Source organism: Emydura macquarii, unplaced genomic scaffold (assembly GCF_026122565.2).
Source record: "Emydura macquarii macquarii isolate MOO-44397 ecotype Brisbane River unplaced genomic scaffold, CSIRO-AGI_Emac_v2 contig_318, whole genome shotgun sequence".
Lineage (NCBI taxonomy): Eukaryota > Metazoa > Chordata > Testudines > Chelidae > Emydura > Emydura macquarii.
Window position 1 is genome coordinate 6,797,814 of NW_027130455.1, and position 22,996 is coordinate 6,820,809.

Consider the following 22,996-nt stretch of genomic DNA (forward strand, 5'->3'; position numbering starts at 1 on the left):
ATTCATTCCCTCAATTCAGAGCATGCAGCTCCCACTTAAATTAATCAATGTCTGAGTAGCATGTGTGCACATGTGCGTGTGTGTATGTATGTGTTTGTTCTTGGGCTAAGACTACACTTATGATTGAGAGAAGAATGGAAAAAGCAGTAGTGGACAGGAAAAAGAAATTCCTGTTGGCTCTCTTTTCCTCAGTTGAAAGAATTATCTTTAAATGGTTACTCTACTTTACTTTTCAGTCCTCATGCACAAGTTTAATGGAGATCAGCAGGTACTGTTGCCTTTGAAAATGCTGTAAACACCTATTGTTATCTTGGAGATTATCTTCCACAAATGGAAAATCAATTAGTACTTAATAGATTACTAAATACTGCTTTTTTAGGGTCCAGTCCTCTAAAGTTCCTGATGTTTTCACCTTGCATTCATTGAATTGGATGTTGAGGTCACTCAGTACCTTGGAGGAGGAGGGGGCGGAGATCATCAGTGGTACAGATTTAATGAAGCCCATGTCATGGAAGGAGGAAATTATCAGTAGTTTAGTACACAGCCAGTCTTCTTTTCATTAATACCACTTTTGATCCACTATGTTGTGATTGCACCAGAGAATGTTTTTTTCCCAGTATTTCCCTCTCAGGCAATTATGATAATTATTAAAATGAAAGGAATTTTGCATTTATGTCTAAATCTTAGATTCTTCTTCGAGTGCTTGCTCATGTCCATTCTACCATAGGTGTGTGCATGCCTCCGTGCACGGTTACCTGGAACTTTTTCCCCTTAGTAGATCCCGTAGGGCCAGCTTTGGCGCCCCCTGGAGCCCTGCGCACATGCCATGGTATATGAGGCGCTGCCGGCCCTACGCCCCCTCAGTCCCTTCTTTCCACCCATGACGGTTGCTGGAACTAGCCTTGCTCTCAGCAAGTATTATTCCCCTTGTTTGGACTTGTTTGATATTCTAAGTTAGTTTTAGTTAGTTAAGTATTTGTTAAGTGTTGTTAAGTGTAGTTAGAGATAAGGCAAGTCCCTGCGGGGACTCTAGAGTGGCCAGGCCATGCCCCGGTTACCAGGATTCAAGCCGTGTGCCTCCTGTGGAAAGGCTTTCCTGCTCAGCGACCCCCACGACCGCTGCCTTAAGTGCCTGGGGGAAGCCCACAGGAAAGAGAAGTGTAAGATCTGCAGGGCTTTTAAACCGAGGACTCAGAAGGACCGAGAGATCCGGTTGAAAGCCCTGTTGATGGAGACAGCGCTCCGCTCGGCGTCCGAGCTGGCCCGCTCCACCTCGGCACCGAGTGTGACCTCAGCACAGAGTGCACCACCGGCACCGGGCTCGACTCGGCACCGCGCAACATCGCTGGCGCCAAAGAGGAAGAAACAGCGTGCAGAGCGCGGACACTCCCCTGCGCCGTCGGTTTGGGCAGGGTCGAGTACAGAGAAGCACCGGACCCTGCCCATTGAGTCTTCTGCATTTCCGGTCAGGGAGCCTCCCTTGACTCCTGAGGGTAGGGGACTGCCCCTGCCGACGCTGTCAACATCGGAGGCTTTTCAAGCTGCAAGAGCCTTGTTGGCCTTGCCTACGCCACTTCCGCCCCCCACCTCCGCCAAGGGAGAAGAGGCTGGTGTCACGTGGGAAACCTGCGTTGGGTCCCCCTGAATGGCGGTCTGCTGGGACCACTCGGCGCCACTGGAGGATTTCAGGGCGCACCAGGAGCTACTCAAGAAGGTGGCCTCCAACTTGGGGCTGGAGGTGAAGGAGTTAGAAGAGGCCAAAGATAGCCTCTTTAATGTGCTGGCGGCGGCTGCCCCAGCGAGAATGACCCTCCCAGTCCACGAAAGGGTCCTTAAAATTGTAAAGGCCCTGTGGCAAACCCCATCCTCGGTCACCCTATGTCAAAGGTGGCCGAGAAAAAATATTATGTCCTGGCTGAAGGGTTTGAGTATTTGTTCACTCACCTCACCGCAGGAACCCTAGTGGTAGATGCGGCTAACCAGAGAGACAGGCAAGGTCAGCCAGGGTCCACTCCGAAGAACAAAGACAATAAAAAGCTGGACTTGTTTGGGAGAAAGGTTTATTCCACGGCCTGCAGTTCAGCACTGCCAACCATCAGGCCATCCTGGGTAGATATAATTTCAACCTATGGGACTCCCTCAGGCGGTTCGCTGAGGCCCTGCCCCAGGACCAGGCTGCAGACTTTAGCATCATCGTGGAGGAAGGAACTACGGTAGCTAGGGCAGCGCTCCTGATCTCCTGTGACGCTGCTGACGCGGCGGGCAGGGCCATAGCCTCCGCCATCTGTATGAGAAGGTGCTCATGGCTGCAATCCTCGGGCCTGTCCCAGGAGGTGCAGCGGTCTATTCAGGACCTCCCCTTTGATGGGTTGGTCCTATTCTCCGACCAGACCGATGTGGAGTTATACAGTCTGAAGGACTCCAGGGCCACGCTTCGCTCCCTGGGCCTGTACATGCCCCAGGTTTCCAGGCGTCAGTCACGGCCCCAGGCGCAGCAGCAGCAGCCAAGGCCTCCGCCCAGGCCTTTTCAACCCTATAGGAATAGGAATAGGGGGTTTAGAAGGAGAAATCAGCCCCCCAGCTCGTCCTCAGCTCCCCGGCGGCAAAAGTGTTTTCAGCTGTTTCTGAGAATTGGGCTTGGAAAATTTAGCAGGGAAATTGGCATAGGGGCCAGGGGAGGTGCCTCTTCCTGTCCAGATGTAAAACCACCTATATTCGTTCAAGTTACAAGCTCTGAAAATCACCATTTGCACATGCTCAGGAGGGCTTGCTAGAGTCTGGCTCCCAGAATCTCTGAACACTCCCTCAGCATTGAGCAGGCTCCAACCCCATAGATCTGCTTAATATGCCTACTGCACTGAGCATGCTCCCAGGCACAGAGCTAGACCTCGGTGCAAGTAGGATGGTACAGAAGCTGCCTCCTCCCCTTTGGCTTAAGGGAAGGTGTGCTGGGCTTTAGGAGGAGACTAAGAGCATGTCTACACTGCCCGGCGAGTCAGACTATGGAGGTGTAAATAGCAGCACGCACCAAAGTGCTGCATCGTAACCCCCCCAGTGTGAATGCAGCAGGCGCGAACTGAAAGGTTCCTAGTTCACGTTAACATAGTCCTCTTCAAACAGGATTACATTAATGTGAAGCAGGAACCTTTTAATTTGTGCCTGCAGCATTCACACAGGGGAGTTATAGTGCAACACTTTGGTTCTCACTGCTATTCACACCCCTGTCATCAAACTGCAGGGCAATGTAGACATGCCCTAAGACTTTTAGTCTCAGCTCTGCCATTGACTGATGTTGCATAATTTGGTGCATTTTCCAACCCATATTCTTGAGAAAGGCCTCATACCCCTACTACTTTAGGGGATAGGCAAATAACAGAGAAGTTGCACAAAGTCACTTCTGGCAGGGTTTCTCTTTGTGCCTCCTTGATTTTGGGTTGATCTGGGGGCCAAGAAGACCCCTGGCATAATTTAGAGCATCCCCAGGTGCTGCAGCAGGGTTTAGAATCTGACAGGAGGTCTCTAGTATGGTAGACCCATGTCTTATCTGCTTAGCTATGGTGCTTTCAAAAGGAATGTGTCAAATCTGTGAGCTTGGCTGTGCTGTCTGCAACCACTAGACCAGACTCCCGTTCAAAGTCAGGAATAAGTCCAAGATTCCTGATCATTTTGTGACGTGAACTCTTCTCCACAAAGAATTGGATTAAGATCACCATTAAATCATGTTGCATGGTCAGTGAACAGTCATCAGATGATGATGACTATTGGTCACAAGTGGCCTGAGCTGAATGTGAACTGGTGATTTCTCAGAGGAAGTAAATAAGGATCTGTAAAGGATTTATGACTTAGCTCAGATAGAATCACATTAAATTAGTCAGCAGAACTGCCCACCTACACCCACTCATGCCAGTGGCTCCATTTCTTCAGAACCTGATTCTGGAACCCTTAGTTACTGACAGTAACATTTACTCATACAGCCACAGTGATCCTACACATGGGAATAAACAAATGCTTCTCTATGTGAATGAGTCACCAAATCAGGCTCTTATTTATTAGTATACAGATGTCCATGTCACATTTGGCACCCTTGTTATCGTCATTCCTATTACTTATATCAATCCATAGGTGTAAATGGGTTTCATAGACATACAGAAAGACAAAGTCCCTGCCCAAGGAATTAGTAGTCTAATTAAGGCCTGGTCTACTCTTGGAATTAGCCAGTTGCAACCGTTGGTTCATTGTCACTGCACTGCTATAGCTCCACTGATGCAAAATCCAGTCATATACAAGGAAAGTTGCTATTTTCAGTAGTGGAGCTTAACCTGGCTTGAAACCAGGGTAAGAGCAACCAGTTTCAAATATGATTGTCCTTAGCTACACTAGAAGTTTGTACTGTTGCAGCTACACTGGTGGTGGAAATTGGGGCTAATTCCAAGTGTAGACAAAGCCATAGACAGGCATCAGACATATTGAATGGAGGTGTGGGGGGGTGGATTAAATAATGGGTTCCCACTTACGTTTTGCTGTGATGCTGGAAGTACCTTTCCAGATCTGAAGATGGCTCTGGGCTTGTCTACACTACACTTACCTCGACATAATTTACGTTGCTCAGGGGTGTAAATAATCCACACTCCTGAGCGACGTAAATTACACTGACCTAAATGCCAGTGTAGATAGCGCTATGTCGATGGGAGAGCTTCTCCTGCCAACATAGCTATCGCCTCTTCCGGAGATGGAGTAATTAAGTTGACAGAAGAGCTCTCTCCCGTTGGCTTAGAGTGTTTTCACCAGATGCACTACAGCGAATGCAGCTGCTCTGTTGTAGCGCTTCTAGGGTAGACTGGCCCTCTGTGTGGCTCAAAAGCTGCTCTCTGTCACCAACAGAAGTTGGTCCAATAAAAAATATTATCTCACCCACCTTGTCTCTTTAATGTAGGCCAGGCCTTTGGGAAGCACCCAGTCATGTAGTTGTTTTGTTTTCCTCTTGCTCCTTGTAGGAAGGCGCAGTGGCCTTCCTCCAAGCCTGGGCCCGAGGAAGGGCCGCAAGGGCACGATCAGACCCTAAACAGGCCGGCAGCACAGTCTGCCCGGCAACCGGACAGCCGGCCACCGATAGGTCCTGCCGGCCGGCCAACCCGGCAGCAGGGGGGCGGAGCTTCAGTAAGGACTGCAGCTACAAAAAGCAGGCCCTGTGGCTCAGAAGGGAGAGGGCTGCCGGCAGAGGCAGATGTGCTGTCTCGCTGGCTGCAGTGAAGGTCCGAACCACGCCAGGTCTCCGCCCTAGGCAGCCACCTCCCAGCCTCAAGGCCCCAGGAGCGACCCCGGTGGCCTGCCTCTAAGGCCTGGATCGGCCCTCTGGGCCCCCTTGACTGGCCGAGGCCTACAGGCCCAAAAGACTGGGCCCGGCCTTGGGGCCGCAGGTACTGGGACGAGCCCCCTGAACCTGAGGGCTGGGAGTTCTCCCCGGAAGCTGGCCCGGACTTGGAGGAGCTGCCGGACGCCGAACCCCTGGAGGCAGGACCAGACCTGGAGGAGTGCCGGAGGCTGAGCCCTTCCCTGGGACCTGGAGGAACTGCCCCTCGCCAAGGAACTCCCTGCCTTACCACCCGTGGACGAAGAGGGACTGGCTGGTCTACCCCAGGCGGTGTATCCCGGTGACCTGGAGGAACTGGCGGATGCAGGTACTGGGGAATACGGGGAGGAAGGAGCCAGGGACAGCTATAGGTGTGGCTGTACAAGGGGTAAGCCCAGTCGGCGTGTTGTGGTGGGAGCCCCGCTGACTGAGTGGCAACACCTTTGCCACTGCTAGGGCCCTAGGCTGGGTGGGCCTGCGTCCCCCTCCGCTCCCCCCTATTCTTGCCACCCCCAAAGAGCGAATATCGTCTCCTGCCCACTTGACTCGAGGTCACTGCTTCGTACTCGCCCGCCCTGCCTGAAGGGCCGGGGTGAAAGACCCCTTGCTCGCCCGCCCTGCCTGAAGGGCTGGGGCTATAACCTGCGGACGATAATATCCCCTCTTTGGTGGAGAGTGCAGTGGCCTTCCGCCAAGCCTGGGCCCAAGGAAGGACCACCAGGACCAGACCGGGCAGGAGCCCGTTCTACACTTCTCTTTTTCTGCTTCCTGAATAGAAGATGAGGTTGGTCAAATGGGATTGACATTCCCCCTGGCAAACTGTGTCTGGAACCTGGCAGGAGAACTGGCTGGGGTGGGAACTGGGCTTTCTTCTCTAGAACAATTAAGCTATCGATGAACAGTGAGGCAAAGGACTGAGTGATTACAGGGACCGAATTATGCGCTTGCCCCTAGACACACTCATTTCAGGAATGGCACACTGGTGGCGAGTGAGGAGCCCCTGCGCCTGCCTATGCAATACTGTTTTTGCTGAGAAAGGGCTCAAGTCTCCAGGACTATAAATATGGAATATTTAATGAGAGTCACCATCTCTTTTTGGAATTGTTTTGTGATACAGACGATTTTGCTTGTTTGCTTGTTTCATGTTCTTTCCCACCCTCTTTTTGTACCTCTGTTCTCATAAACCAGCCAAACTTCAAGTTGCAGGATATAGACTTAATGCAAATTAGATGGGGAAAAAACCAGATGGGGTCAATTTTCTGACTCTGTTAGATGAAAATAATATCCCCTGAGAACTCATCTGGTCAGAAGACAGCAGAAGCAGCTAACATTAATATACAAAAGAACCTGAACCTTTGAATATAAACTAATGTAAAATGAAGAAAAAACTCTGGAACCATTTATGATTGTCTTCCATAAGGAATGGAAAACTATAGAGAAATAATCAAATGACCTTCAGATATTTCCCAGTTCCTAATCAATTGCTGTTTTTCTCTTAGCTGCAAAGTTCCTGAATTCTCCTTTCTGCTGAGTAGAACTGGAGAAGAGGTTTTTTTTTTTCCAGATAAATATTCAATAGACTGGAGCGAGAAGCCAATAGGAGTGTAGTACGCTAATAAGAATCTTTATAAGGGTGATTGCATTCAATACTTGGCCAAGATTTGATTTTCTGTGGATTTAGTTGCCTTTGCACTAGGAGAGCTATTTTTTCCTCCTCTCTTTTTTGCGAGTGGTAAGTGACTGTAGACAAATAGTTGTCATTTCACATCTGGCATTTCTACTTTACTCAACACTAAGTTCCTAAGTGAAATTAATACCTTGATCTGAAAAGCCAGTTTTCAATGGTTTGGCTTGGCTAGCAGCATTTATCACATTTTGTTGCCCAGAGCATTTATTTTCGCTTTTAATTTTATGTTACTTACCAACTCATTCCCAAAAGTTAAACTCGTCTGTCTCAGACTGCGGCTTTGAACTTCATTAATGTGCATTTTTAGGATTAGTTTATTTCTTTCATTGGGAATTTTAATAACCTTTCACTAGGAATCTGTTTAACAAATGGAAAATAATTAAAAAGCGGATACAGAAAGGCCACTGCACTGGCAAAAGGTATTGGATAGCCAGTGTTCAAGAACAGAACAGTTGTTTCCCACGACTCCATTCGACCTGAAGAAAGCTCTGTATTAAAAATCTTGGACTCGTTTGAATTGGGGATGTAAGTGGTTAAACGTTTAAACGGTAAGCAGCAGTCTTATCGTTTATTAATTAGTTTAAACATAAGCTCTTGCTTGGCAGAGGGGAGCCGAGCCTTTAGAACGTTTAAACGGATTATTAATTAAAGGAATTTTTACATCCCTGGTTTGAACAGATATTTTCAGTGACTTTCTGTGCCAGGGAGACAGACGTGTTGAGTAGGTGATGGAGTTGAGTTGCTGTAGGAGCCTATTGAGAGGATTTTTTTGAGGCACCAAGCTACATAAACTTGAAGAGAGAAGCTGGAGACCATTGAGCTCCCGTTTCGTGGCCCTCAGCAATGAAAACCTTTGAATTTCTAACCCTCAGCTCACAATCAGACATCATTTTGAAGGGCCCAGAGGTCACTACAGCCCCAGAAGTGACTGAAGTGCCCTGCAAAACTGGAACTGTAGGGCTGGATGGGAGGTTAGTCAAGAAAAACAAAACAAAAATAAACCAGGAAAACACTGCTGTGAGACTATGTTCCCCTCTCCTGGAAGCCATCTTCATTTCCTTGGTGGCCTTAGTTTTTTTTTAAAACAATCTAATCTTCTGGCCATTTTTAAAGCTATCCAAGTTAGTGGCAAGTAGGCAAGTGGATTTTTCAAAGCCTTGTTATGCTTACTTGAAACAGTCAGGGCATGTGGGTGCAAGATGCAACGGGTGAATTTTATTTAGTTTACTTGCTTGCTTGTATTTGTTCAAGGCTTGGAAAGCTGTCACTGAAAGTCACTTGCACTGGACATTTTACCACATGGGAGTCCTCCAGAATAGAGAAAGGCACAGCCTTACGTTCTCTGGCTTAATAATAATTGGAATGAGAGTTTTATTATCCTAAAGCAAGTTGAGAGACTGTCTTCAGCATCGTGTTCCAGTATAAACCGAATGGAATGCTGTGAGATAATTCCTGTGGGCTCACTGGCCATTGTACAGACTATGGGATCCCTTGGATGTACCATTTTGCAATGATCCATATGCTTCTGGTGTTTTGCTCTGTTCCCATTTTCATTTTATAATAGCCAAAAGATTAACACACAAGGTATTTCTATGGGATTAATGTCTTGGTGGGCTGAATGGCTGTATTCAGCCAATCTGGTCACTAATCCCCAGAAAAGCTCCAATGCCTCAATCATGCAGTTTGTCCTGCCATTCTGCTCCACAGATAGTCTGGTCATGGTATCCCTAGTGATTCTAAAGTAATCCGCAGAAACCCATTTACTTGCTCAGTTTATAGTTTATTACATTTCCAATAAGAGACATAGCACATAAATCCTTCCAAAGTGCCCTTGAAATAGTCCTAAATGACAGCTGAAAATCTCTCCAAAGCTGTACAATATTTGCAGAGTACTGTGGGATTTATCAAGTAAACACAATTACTGTTTTATGGTTCATCTAATTTAGCATTAAGGAAACAGAAGCATCTTGCTAGCAAAATTCCAAAAAAACAATGCCCTCAAAATCTGCTGTGTCGCTGTAGGAAATGTTTTGATTAATGGAGAAATTAATGCGCCGGTGATCAATTATTTTGTTCTAAAATAAGCATCCAGGGTTTGATTCTACAACCATTCAAGTAAGTGAAGAGCTCCCATTGACCTGAGTGGTGCAGAATTGGGCCTCCGGTGTTTGTAGGGAATGCAAGAAGACTCCCACTTCCCTTTTTCCCCCCTGAGATTCTTTAATACCCATTTTACAGTATCTTGGGCTAAGAATACATTTTGGTACATGCATCATGGTAACGTTGTCTTACGGAGTTTCACTCGGAAGATTAAATGCCATGGAACAGCCACACAAAGCAGTGGAGAACAGTAAATTCAGGAGGAGAGATGGACTTTGTTAAAAGGTGGCAGATAGATCAAGGAGGAGGATAGGAAGGAGGCTGTGACACTTTCTCGGGATGCCCAGTGCCGTAAGCCATTGTATTACCCTCGGCCTCAGCAAGAGGGAGCTTTCCTGGAGCTTAAACTGTGAGAGTCAGCTCCCTGCCACACCTGTCTGTCCGCTGCTCCTGCAAACTCCTCGAGGCTCTGCCAGTCTTAACCTTGTCTTGCAGGCAACATTCAGTGAAACCCAGTTCCTGACCCCCATGGTGCCAAGTCCGCTGTCTCCAAAGAGACAGGTTACACACCAGCCTGTTGGCTCAACTGAGGATGCAGACCTTACTTTAATGTAACAGGACTGAGATGGATTTATTATAAAATGAGAATAAGATTATCAATAAAGACTAGTGAATTAAGTGATACTAAGCAGAGAGAATAGAAACAGAAAATGGTTATATATAAAACACGCTTCCTACTGTCTAAAATTTAACAGATTATAATCCTGGTCTCAGGCAATTTCACACCTACAGTAATTTCTCAGCGTCCACAATCCATATGGTGGTGGGATCTACCTTTCACAGATTCCAAGAGCTCAGCCCCCTTTTGTCCCTTAAGTGACAGATAACAAAGGAGTCTCTTTTCTTCCCTTTCATAATCCAAAGAATACTTTTCAAAGGTTTTCTGAAGGATTAGCCCAGACAAAGTTCTTCTTCCCTGCTGCTTGTTCTTTGGGGTGCAGGTACCCAGCCCTTTCTTCATCCTCTGGTCAGTTTGCTTTTTCAATTAGCTTGATCACTTTGTTGACTTTAGATGCAAATGTACTTTCGTTGTCCTTTGCTGGGAATCAAGCCATGCTATTTTCTCATCCGCTTGTTAGCTTGATCCATGCAGACAGGTAAATCCATATTCCTTTGTCTAGGCCAGGCTTGTTTATCAGATGCCTTCAAAACATATTTCCAGCCCACATACACAACTGCGTATACCCAACCCTTACACGCATCCTGCAGTGATATTTCATGACAAGTGTGTCACCAGTTTTATATGATACCTTACAAGACATTGTTTGGCTAGATGTCCCGACAGTGCTTGGGTGTGCCCTTTGCCAGCTGGCATACAGGCTCTGAGAGGCACAGAGGCCTTAGACTCAGTCAGGAGAATGTCTATAGTTACCTTAGATATAAGAGCATATTGCTTTTAACATGTTGGGAGATTAACGAATATCACATATGCAAAAGGAAAATTCTCTAACTAATATTTACATTACCATATAGAAGAGTTCTAGAGGGGTAGCCATGTTAGTCTGTATACAGCAAAAACAAGGAGAGTTCTGTAGCACTTTAAAGACTAACAAATTTAATTTCAGCAGGCATAAGCTTTTGTGGGCTTCAGCCCACTTCCTCAGATGCAGTTGGTTGAAATAATACAGCAAATATTGGCCACATATATAGGAGGCAACATATACATATCCAAAGGCATAGACAACAATGAGGTAGGTGGATGAAAGCCGGGTACTTGAGGCCTAATGACAACCATTGAGTAGGAGGTGAGAATGGGTGATCAGAGCAAATTACTTCTTATAATGAGATAGCCATTCCAAATCCCTGTTTAAACCCAGTTTGAATGTGTCAAGTTTGCAGATGATTTCTAACTCAGCAGTTTCTCTTTGAAGTCTGTTTTTGAAGTTTTTTTGTAGAAGTACAGCAACTTTCAGGTCAGAGACAGAATGTTCTGGGACATTGAAGTGTTCTCCGACTGGTTTATGGATGTTGTTATTTTTTATGTCTGATTTGTGTCCATTTATTCTTTTGCGAAGTGATAGTCCAGTTTGGCCAATGTACATGGCTGAGGGGCATTGCTGGCACATGATGGCATAATATATTACATTAGTGGATGTGCAGGTGAATGAGCCCCTTATGGTGTGATTGATGTGGTTAGGACCAGTGATGCTGTCACTAGAGTCGATGTGTGGGCAGAGCTGGCAACGGGGTTTGTTGCAGGGATAGGTTCCTGGATTGGACTTCTTGTAGGGTGTATGGTTGCTGGTGAATATTTACTTCAGGTTGGGGGGCTGTCTGTAAGCCAGGATGGGTCTGCCACCCACTACCTGTGCGAGACGGATCATCTGCTAGGATAGGTTGTAGATCTTTAATGATGTGTTGGAGCGGTTTTTACTGGGCACTGTAGGTGATGACCAGTGGTGTTCTGTTGTCGTCTTTGTTGGGTCTGTCCTGTAGTAGGTGACTTCTGGGTACCTGTCTGGCTCTGTCAATTTGTTTCTTCACTTCTCCAGGTGGGTATTGTAGTTTTAAGAATGTTTCATACAGATCATCTGAGGAAGAGGGCTGAAGCCCACGAAAGCTTATGCCTGCTGAAATTAAATTTGTTAGTCTTTAAAGTGCTACAGAACTCTCCTTGTTTTTACATTACCATAGTGTCCAGAAAATTGGGGCCCTGCGTTGCTAGGCACTGCACAGGCCCACACTAAGAGACAGTCCCTGTCCTAACAACTTACAATATAAGGCCCTGATTCAGGAGAGGATCCTTATTCAGGAAATAATTGAAGCATGTGCTTATCCTCAGAAGAATTGCATTTTTTTCAAAAAAGTTGTGGATACAATAATCAGGAATATGTTTCCGTTGCACAGCGCATTAAAATAGTCAATTAGTTAAATAGTTTACTGAGGATTCTCTGCTTTTGGTACAGGATTTTGAATCTATGGCTATTTTATCAGCAAATAAATGGTTCGCTGGAAGATTAATTTTTTAAAATCCATGTTTAGCCCCACTCACTTCTCTGCTCTCACACTCCCCTCTCCCTCCCCCTCCCCCCCCCCAGCTGTGAGTGATGTGCTATTGGCCAAGGTAAAATGGGCAGGGAGCTCTGCAAAATGTATGGATGAGAGTTCAGAGATTGGGAATGCAGAAGATTGTATTATTATTTATAACGTCTATTCTGGTATGCTTGAGGGGCCAACTGGCTGGCAGCCACACAGTGGGGGAAATGGATGTAACGTGCATGCAGAGTGAGCAGAGCGGTGGTTTGCAAATGTCATGTTAGTGCCACAATTTTGGCCCTTTTTGGTGTGTGGTTGAGGGGTTGTTTTTTTGCTTGTTTGTTCTTTAAAACCTTTTGGGTGGGAGTTTAGTGAGGCGGGGATTAGCTGGACGGGAAAACCAACAAAAAGGTGAAGTTTGGCTCTGTAAAAGGAGACCGTAATTTTGTCAGTAGCCATTAAATAGCAGTTTCATATGGGAACCTGTAGTCTCACTTTAAATTGTGTAACACAAGGCTGGAATCAGGACTCAAGTGCACAGGCCAGATTGGACCATGTGGCCTTGGGTTCCATTTCTTGATGATTTACTGTGCAGATTTTGCCGCTCAGCGGTCAGGTAGAAACAACACAAAGAATAAATTCGGTCAAGTGCAAGTCAATTATGCGTATAAACAATTGAGATTTCCTCCCTTTATCTCCTCCCACTGCCAGCTTCGTAACTGCTTTCTGCCCCAGTTCTTGGGGCCGGCTCTCCTTTTTCCTGTGTACTAAGCCCATTTCCATTTCTCCTTCAGTGTCCTGTTTAGAACCCACTTCTTTTGCGTGAACTCCTTACCTGGGGCTCCTTGACAATTCCTCTGTGTGTGGTGTTGTGAAGTGCTGTCCCCTGCTTCATATTTGGTTTTGCCTGTATTACGGCCCAGTCCTGCAATCGCTTACTACTGGGCATTGTCCCATTAATGTCAGTGGGAGACTAGTAAGCACTGCCTCTGGTAGAAGTGTTAACAGCATCAAACCCTTAAATTGCCAGATGTTTGGGGGAAGGGAACTTTTCATGTGGTTTGCATAGTATCATGTATACTTGTGGTGCTCTGTGTGTAATGATGATCTCCCTAGATGAAGTCGGCAAATAATACTGGAACTATAAAGAATAATTGGCCCAAAGCTGCTCTGTCATGCTGGAGTAAAACTAGATTTAACCCATTGATTTCACTGAAGATATGTTTACTCTGATGTGAACGAGAGCAGAATTTGACCCAATTGTAGGACCCAAATTGCTTGTCCTTACTTTTGCAGTTGCTGAGTTGGCTGTAATAAAAACAATGCTGCATATTTTTTTCACAGACTCATTCTAATGCATTTTTTAAAAATTATGTCTCTGTCTCAAGAAATCTTTGATCATGTTAGTCTTTTCATGTATGTGTAAATCTCTTGTGAGAAAATCCTGAAACCTACTTTTTCTGTGGGTTATTTTGCAGAATGTAGTAACGTTATTTTTTCTGAAGTTCTGCCATTGGCTGATCCTACATGAAAGTTGACCACAGACTTGTGAGGTTCTAGAGCACAATTTCAGGCAGGCCTGTTGAATTTCCTTTGCAAAATCTTTCTCCTACCTTATCCCTTCCCCTCTCTCCCCTTCTATCCTCTCTCCTCCCCCCATTCCTCCCCCCCCCCACTACCACCGTGCTGTGTGTGTGTGTGTCTCTCTCTCCTGTGAGTATTGCCAATGTGCAGTGTTGTGGTAGCCATGTTGGTCCCTGGATATTAGAGGGACAAGGTGGGTGAGGTAATATCTTTTATTGGAGTAGCTTCTGTTGGTGTGAGAGACCAGCTTTACTCCTGGGGGAATTCTGCTCAAAAAAATTAAAAGTTCTGTGTGCAATATTTTAAAATTCTGCAAAATTCTGCATATTTTATTTCTCAAAATAACACAATATAATCACACCAGTTTCAATTATTTTGGTACTTTATTTCAAAATACCTGTCAACACATACGTTTGTAACAATAGAGACAACAGCAAAGATTCAGGAAATGTGTTTGACAGATAGATTCCTTGCTAGCACTAGTACGTAAGTAAGTAGCACTAGTTAATACAGCACTTTGAGAAATAATTCCTTTAAACTATAATACAGAAACGCATCTTGTCTTAACAAAACTTGTTGGATGACAAGAGCTGCCCTGGTGCAGATGCCACAAGCGTCAGTGAGTGATGGTGATGTCGTACAGAGCCAAGTGTCCTTTTTCTGTTGAAAATGGAAGGATCAAAAGGATGCACACCCCACATCTGCTAGAAAGTAGTTAAGGAATGTTGGGCCAGAGCCTCAGCTCTCACTTCGTTCACTTTGTGCCGCTACCACACAGCCCCAGGGGATGGAGAGTTGTGCGAACAGGCTAGGAATCCCCAGGCAACCTAAATATGACTTAGATGACTCTGTCAGTCCTGGGCTCCCACCCGCTGACATAACAAGGACTGGGAGTTGCAAATTCCAACCTTGACCAGTGTCTGACCTTGATCAAATCACTTGGTCTCATAACCCTCCTGTGCCATGGTGCCTATAAAAAACTTGACAGCAGTTAGGCGGCTGATGAGCTATGACCTCTGCCCAGCAAGTTGACCCAGTATTGTTTCGTTGCACTCCCCTGTTGGTCTGTCTGTGGTCTCATGTCTTATACTGTAAACTCTTTGGGTTAAAGACTGTCTTTTTGTTCTGTGTTTATACAGCGCCTAGCATAGTGTGGGCCCAGGACCATGACTACAACTCCCAGGCACTGTGGCAATACAAATAAATAATACTTTAGGGTGGGATTTTCAAAAGTGCCTAAGTGACTTAGAAACACAAGTCCAATTGAAAGTCAGTGGCTCTTATGCTCCCAAATCACGTAGGTACTTTTTAAAATCCCACCATTAATCTCTGCATGCCTCAGTTTCCTCATTAATACAGTGAGGATAATCATAGTTACCACAGCAATCTGATGTGGCTTACCCAGTTCATATTTGTGAAGCATCTTCAGGTGAAGGGCCCTAGAAGAGTGCTAAGGGTTTATTACCGCTGGTATTATTGACCAATTGCATGTACATCAAAAAGGTAAGCTTTCGATTTATGCAAATTTAATTCAATTCATTTTTTTTTCTGGGGCATTTTTGTGTAGGTCCTGAGGGAGTCTAATAAATTGGCGGAAATGGAAGAACCTCCCTTGCTGCCAGGAGAAACCATTAAAGACATGGGTATGTGACCATGGCTCTAATTTTTTGTTGTTGTTTTCTATTGATTAGACAGAATTCCCATCATCCCTAGCATGTGTTGAATGGATTCATTGCCACGGGCAAGGCTAATTAACAGCAGTCTGCCCAGTAGCCAAATTTTCCCTTCAGGTCGACGTCTAGACCTATCTCTGTTGCCTTTAACTGAGACAACTGGAAAGTATGCAAACTTGGGGTTCTTGGGTTCTGGTTCATTCTGGGTTTTTTCTTTCGGGCTCTCTGATGTGATTGAGCACTATAGGTTTGCTGGTGAATTCCATGGAAGGAAATTCTGATCAAATCTCGCATGCTTTGATTTGTCTCGAGGGTTCTAAAATGGGATGTCTCATAAATAACAGTATTGCATAGTTGACCTGCCATTCTAATCTATTTCCGTGCCTTGTTCCCTTCCCCCTAAAAAGTGACATTAGGTAATGTCTTGGAAGAATAGATCATTGCTGACAAGGTGGACTAACACTCGTTTCCTTCCCTAAAAAAACTCCAAATGTTCAGTAATAATCAGTGGCTGGAGACTGACATTTAAACTGTCCTGTGCCCCATAGATGCATGTTGTTTCTCACATGTGGGAAGTTGTTAAATACCTTCAGCTTTTGAGGTGTTGCAGGCATTTCCCAAGAAATCCGAGGATGACAACTACGATTTCATGGCCAAGTAGATGTACTTTAGAGCGCTCCTGGGGAGCCATGTAAATATATAGAGTCGCTAGTATTTGTATCTGTTTGTAAAAGATACTGCAGAATATTTAAGTACTAAAAACAAAATATAGAAAGATGGCACATGCTATAAGATATAATAGGGAATTTCAGAATTTTTTAACCAACCTATAGGATTCCATAGCCAAGATACCATTTTTCATTCAATGCTATTGATTTTTAGAATTCTTTTTGTTGACTCTTATAGGTTTCATTCCTATTCAATTGTATAGGACTTTTACATAAGGGTAGATTTTAATTTACTGTTGAAAATGCTTTTTTTCCTTTTAAATGGTTTAGATTAGCTTTACTATTTTAGAAAATCTACTGAAATTTCTTCTCCCCCCCCCCCCCCCCCCCCCCATTATCTGGGTCTAAAAATTTTCCTTTTCTTTGTAAAATACCTTGGGGTCTGTAGATGAAAAATACTGTCATAACTAAGTGTTTGTTTTAATTAAAACTGGTCAAAATATACAAATTTAACAAAATAGTTGATCTAAGTTTCAGTGAGAAGACAGGTTGCAATTTTCAAGAATTTTTTTGCCCACAAAAAATTCTCTGCTCCCTCATTTACACCAGCACTACTCCCTTCTTCTCCTTCCCCCCCCCCCCCCCCCCCGCCTCTCCAAAAATCCTCAAGTAACCAATCAGGGCTCTATCTGGCTCCCTCTGGAACCTACCAATGTAATTCTTGACTTGGTTCAAGGGGTCACTAATGAGCAACACAAACTGCTCCAGGCCACACCCTCTATCCTCCCCCATCCACCCCTGAGCTGACGCACTGATTCCACACAGCATCCAACTATGGAAACCTGGGGAACCCCGTGATCCCCACGTGGTAGTGACACTCTGTCACCAGACTGCCAGGCAAGCCCTCCCACTGACTTCCCTGGGAGTCACATGCCTGACACCCCAAGCAACCCCTGAAAAATGGCTCTGTTAGGGTTTTGAAGCTGGAGTTTCTAAAGAAGGTCTGTTCTTTGTGAACTGCTTGGATTTGGCAGCTGTAGTCAATAAGCCTTTTCTGAAAGGATTGAATGTGCCTCCGACAGCGAGGCAGTGCTGGTACCTATCATTTCAGAGTGCTATAAGCAGTTGCCATTACACAGAGCCTGCAGAGTGTTTTGATGACGTGAGATGTGGTGGGGCATTGACTGGAAGGAGGGGACAAGAAAGCCACTTGAATGTTGGCATTTTTAATTGACCTAAAACAGAAGGGTTGTTAGGAGAAGTGTTCCCAGTAGAGCGCCAGCAGCACCTCTTGTCTAGGATGAATGAAACGCGCTGACCGCCCTTTTGAGAAGTGGGCTGTTTTGAGGCATCATTCAGAACCAAAAATAATCGTTTTGTGGCAGATTGACTTTATCGCTGAATTAAAGATTAAAAATAATTGACAACTGGGCAATAAACTCCTTCAGTCAGATTTTTAGCTCGTGTAAATTGGTGTAGCTCCATTGGCTTTAATGGAGGTATGATTATTTATACTGTCTGAGGGGTTGGTCTTTAGAATTTAAAGTCCTGATCCTGCAATTGACTCCATGCAGGCAGACCCCTGCACCTATAGAGAGCCCAGCCAGATGCAGAAACACACCCACTCAGAGTTCATTGAAAGATCCGGACCGAAGCATGCTACTTTGTGGTGGCCTCTCTACCATGTTAGTGCTGTGACCAACACAGTGAGGGCCCCCAGTCCTGATTAGGGAGTTTAATAAACTTGACTAGTAATAGGTTTTTTAAGAATCAGCTGTGTAACCAATGTGTAACTTCTGGTTTCTTATCTTTGTGAACTGTTGTTTCGGTTTGTTTTTTCCCCCCATCTTTTTTCTAGTTGTACAATTGACAACATATTCCATCCATCTTGTCATGTACACCCATGCAAAGATGAAAGGATTGATTGTATTTTTGTATGTGGTAGTAGTAAAAGAAATGTGTCTTAAAACTGCACGATTGTACCACAAGATTTCTGTAGGTATTTGGTCTAGTGCCTGATATGTGCTAAAACTTAGAGGATCCCTCCTTTGTAAATGTCTATCTTATTCCTGGATAAATATTGCCCATGCAGTGATATTGAAAGCAATGTGTGTAACCTAGAGATATGCTAATGTGGTGGTATTTGTATGCAAGTACAGTTTCATACCAGAGCACAAATAGCCTTTACTTTGAACCCTTACTTTATAACAGCAATGCAAATTGCACTAATAATTCTGGGCAGGATTGTGCAAACCTGGGAGCATTTGCTTATGCAAGTAGTGCCGTTGTTTTCAGTGGGACTGCCCAAGTGAGTAAGAGCTGCAAAACTGTCAATGTAAGTTACTACTGTTAACTTTTTGCTCCCATAGAGTAACCTTAAACTTGCACTAGCTGCTTTTTTCTTTTTTTCACTTGTTAGGCAAAGATGTGACTTACATCTGCCCGTTCACTGGAGCTGTAAGAGGAACCCTGACTGTTACTAATTACAGACTATATTTCAAAAGCATGGAAAGGGTAAGATTTGTAACCGTTTGATTCCTTTGTTTATTATATGTTCTCTAGTGCTAGGCCCCGCATTATGACTCTGTATAAATAGAGGTCATATGTTTTGGAGGTTTGGGTTTTTTTTCCCTTTTAAACTAACCAGTTTCAACTGTTTCCAGGACCCTCCTTTTGTCCTAGATGCTTCTTTAGGTGTGATCAACAGAGTGGAGAAAATTGGAGGTGCTTCCAGCCGTGGTGAGAATTCTTATGGGCTGGAGATTGTATGCAAGGTAAGTGGAGTCGTGGAGGGCTGGAGAGAAGGGTTTTGTTTTGTTTTTTTAAAGAAGGCTTTTTCTATTAAAATTATAGCGTCACTGGTTATAAATCAAAATATTATATTCTTCACCTGTGTGACTTACAACACCTTAGATTTTAGAAAAGTGTTAATTGTAATAGTCTAACACAGTTTTCACCATTTATATGGTTGGGTTTGCTTTTTCTGTTGTTGTACTTAGGTTAATACCAAACCTAGCTAAGCGAGTCAGATTCACCCTCTGGTTGCCCGCTAGCACAATGTTTGCATCATAAATACTTGCATTGGAGATTTGTCATAACATTATTTTTATTAACATAAGATTTTGGTTATTAAAAAAAAAAACACCTCAAACCAAAACACCTTTTTAAATAAAACCTAAATTTAAGGCCTAAACTGCTTGATAATTGGTAATATTTTCAAAAGTGACTTCGGAATCTAAGGCTTCTCTATATGGAGACTTAGTGTGCAGCAAGCCGGGGTATATCTACAGCTCACTAGCTTGCCATGCTGTATGTGGCTATGTGGTCCCTGCTGCCATGCACTAAAAGATCCATACGTTTTAAATGGTTTCAAAGTTTCAAATGGCAGCGTGTCAAAGCACACTACAGAACTTCTAGTGCACGGGAGCAGGGACCACATAGCCACTTAATCCACAGCAAACTGGTGTGCTGTAGATTTACATCCTGATTTGCCATACATGGTGTCATAACTCTACTGACATCAATAATGAACTTAAACATATGGGGTTGTCTAAATGGAAACCCGGTGGTCTTCGTGTAGACAAGCCCTACGTGTTTAAGTCCGTTATTGATGTCAGTGGAGCTATGACATTTTACACAAACTGAGTATCTGCCCCAATTGAAAAAGAACTAATGAAGGACTTAGACTATATTTTTTAATATCTGTGTATTATTATTAATTAATATAATAATTATTAATATTTTTAAATGTTTGTGTAATTTGAGTGCCCAGGTACTGTGATGTTTGGGTACTGTATAATCACCTAGATAGACATGATGCCTGTGGCATATGTCAGTATCATTTTAGTATCTTCAAAACTGATGTCTTGCTGTCCACATGTTGACATAATTATCTGAGAATTAACTAAAGAGATGTGAATATTTTTGTGGAGGTGTGGGACGCATTAAAAAAAGCAGAATTAGTGAACTTGTAGTATGTGAGGGATCAAATCAGTGCTGGCGTAAATGGGTAGTAAAGCAGTGAACACAATAGGAAATGGTGCCAAATTTGACTGACTTTCTTGATAAAACACAGTAAATTTAGCGTGATAGTCTTGAATTTAAAGTTGACTCTGAACATCTTAACTTGTGAATTGAATTGAGATCCACATAACCATAATGAGCAGTGGATGGCTATAGACCAGCTGGCAGATCTAGTCCACAATAATGATTGTATGCATTATAATTTTTGCATGGAAAGTGTAGAGGATGATACGATACAATTATGTGGCTTACCACACAACTACTGTCCAATCTTTCTTTAGTTCTGTAGCTTTTCAGGGCAAAGTGCAATCTTTCTTGTGTAATTGTTAAACCCAGCATGATGTCAAGGACAGATCAGAGGGGGCCTGCAGGTTATCTCGTTTTTGCATTCCCTTATAATTGGTCATAAGGGTAGGAGGAAATGAAACTTGAATTCAACAGCACTAACCACAAGGCCTGTGTGACAAAATAAAATATTTAAAACACCAGTTAATGTATGGGGGAGTAAGAGACTGTAGATGTGATAGGTCTTGATTTTAGTAAAGCTTTTGACGCAGTCCCACGTGAGCTTCTCATAAACAAATTAGGCAAATGTGATCTAGATTAAATTACTATAAAATAGATGTACAACTGGTTGAGAAACTGTACTCAGAAAGTAGTTATCAATGGTCACTGTCAAACTGGGAAGAAGTATCTAGTGGAGTCCCACAGGGGTCTGTCCTGGGTTCAATATTTTCATTAATGATTTGGATAATGGAGTGGGGAGAGCAGGTTTATAAAATTTGTGGATGATACCAAGCTGGGAGGGGTTTTTAGAACTTGTGAGGATGGGATAAATTCAAAAGCATCTTGATAAATTGGAGAATTGATCTGATCCACAAGATGAATTCAACAAAGATAAGTGCAAAGAGCTTCTCTTAGGAAGGAAAAATCAAATGTACATATACAAAATTGGGAATAACTGGCTAGGCAGTGGTACTGCAGAAAAGGATCTGGGGATTATAGTGGATCACAAATTGAAGATGAGCCAACGATGTGGTGCATTTGTGAAAAAGGCAAATATCATTCTAGGGTGTATTAGCTGGAGTGTTGTATCTAAGATATGTCTATGCTATGGAGACTATACCAGCATAACTATGATAACACAGCTACATAAACATAGCCCAGTCGCGTAGAAACAGCCTACCCCAACAGAAGGGTTTTTTCTGTCTGTGTAGGAACACTACTGTCATGGATGATGTTAGCTACATCGATAAAAGCAATGAGAGCTGTGATTATCCTGGTGGTTATGTTGGCATAGGTGTGTTGGTTTTTTCACACCCATCACCAACCTAGCTATGTTGATATAACTTTCAAGTCTAGACCAAGCCTAAGACGTAGAAGGTAATTGTTCCTCTCTACTCAGCACGGGTGAGGCCTCAGCTGGGGTACAGTGTCTAGCATCACACTTTAAGAAAGAGGTGGACAAATTGGAGAGTGTCCAGAGAAGGGCAACAAAAATGATAAAAGGTTTAGAAAACCTGACCTATGAGGAAAAGTTTGAAAAACTGGGCTTGTTTAGTCTTGAGATAAGAAGACGGGGGGGGCGGGGCATCTGATAACAGTCTTCAAATAAGTTAAGGAATGTTATAAAGAAGACAGTGATCTGTTGTTCTCCGCATCCACTGAAGGGAGGACAAGAAGTAATTGGCTTAATCTGCAGCAAAGGAGATTTAGATTAGATATTAGGAAAAACTTTCTACCGCTAAGGATAGCGAAGTTGTGGAGTGGGTTACCAAGGGAGGTTGTGGAATCCTCATCATTGGAAGTATTTAACAACAGGTTAGACCAACACCTGTTGGGGATGGTCTAGAGATACTTGGTTCTGCCTCAGTGTGAGGGGCTGGACTATGTCCCTTCCAGCCCTACATTTCTATGACCCCATCATTTGATACATACCAGAAAGCATGAGAAATAATACTTGTTATACACAGGTGCAGAGGTGTAATATCAACACTGTGGGTGAAATCCTGGCCTCATAAATTCAATGGCAATTCAGTCACTAACTTTGAGGGAGGCAGGATTTCACCCTGCAGGCCTAGCTCTGCCATCCTTACTCCTATTCCTGGGGCACCTTACTCACCAAGTGGTCACACTGATTTTAGTGGGCCTGCTTGAGGAATAAGGTACTACGGGGTGTGAGTGAGCATGGCTTTGTCAGGCCCTTCTAAATAATACAGGGGGATAGGAACTTCTCTCTCTGTCAGGTATATCTGAGGTGCCTGTCGCTGTGGTATCTAAGCACACCTCTCTCTTACCCACCGTTCTGGTTCTTCCAGCCATTATCCTTCTCACAGACATTCCCTCCTGTTCTTATTTTTGAAAGACTATTTTCTTGCAGTGTCTTGTCTAGGAGTGACTGATGTTACAACTTACTCCTCCCTGGGCATCCCATTGGCTTGCAGGTGTCTATAATCAGCCCCACTAGCACTGAGAACACAGCTGCAATCAAGCCTTGTTCTGGCTCCAAGTGATTTTCCTGTCCAGCTATACGGTGGTAGTATCCCACCGTCTGCCTCCTGTTAATTTGTCCTACCACATCATCCTTCAGGATGTCCCAGGTCTGCAGAGCTTCACTCCATCATGGACATACTCTAGTTTTCCCTGACTGTCATCCACATGCATGTATCTTCTGAGGAGCAAGAATGCCAGTGCTGGCTAGAAAACAAGAATTCAGTTTTGTGAAAAACGTTGAGTTTTCATTTTTTTTGATTCTGCTGTGATGCAGAATGAAACCAAGACCTTTAGAAAATCTTGTGAAAGAGAGAGCGGGAGAATGATCCTCCCAAGAGAAGCTGATAGGTCAGTGTTAGAACATTCACCTGGGATGTGGGGG

General features: G+C 44.1%; 1 protein-coding gene across 3 annotated transcripts in view; it reads left to right on the top strand.

Annotated features, from left to right (window-relative positions):
• Positions 1-22,996, top strand: part of MTMR2 (myotubularin related protein 2) — a 75,932-nt gene that overhangs the window by 32,269 nt on the left and 20,667 nt on the right. For all 3 annotated transcript variants that reach the window (XM_067568013.1, XM_067568005.1, XM_067568004.1), the window contains 3 exons: positions 15,325-15,400; positions 18,518-18,612; positions 18,762-18,872. In XM_067568013.1, the coding sequence (XP_067424114.1) occupies positions 15,325-15,400; positions 18,518-18,612; positions 18,762-18,872 (282 nt within the window). The remainder of the gene's footprint in view (positions 1-15,324; positions 15,401-18,517; positions 18,613-18,761; positions 18,873-22,996) is intronic.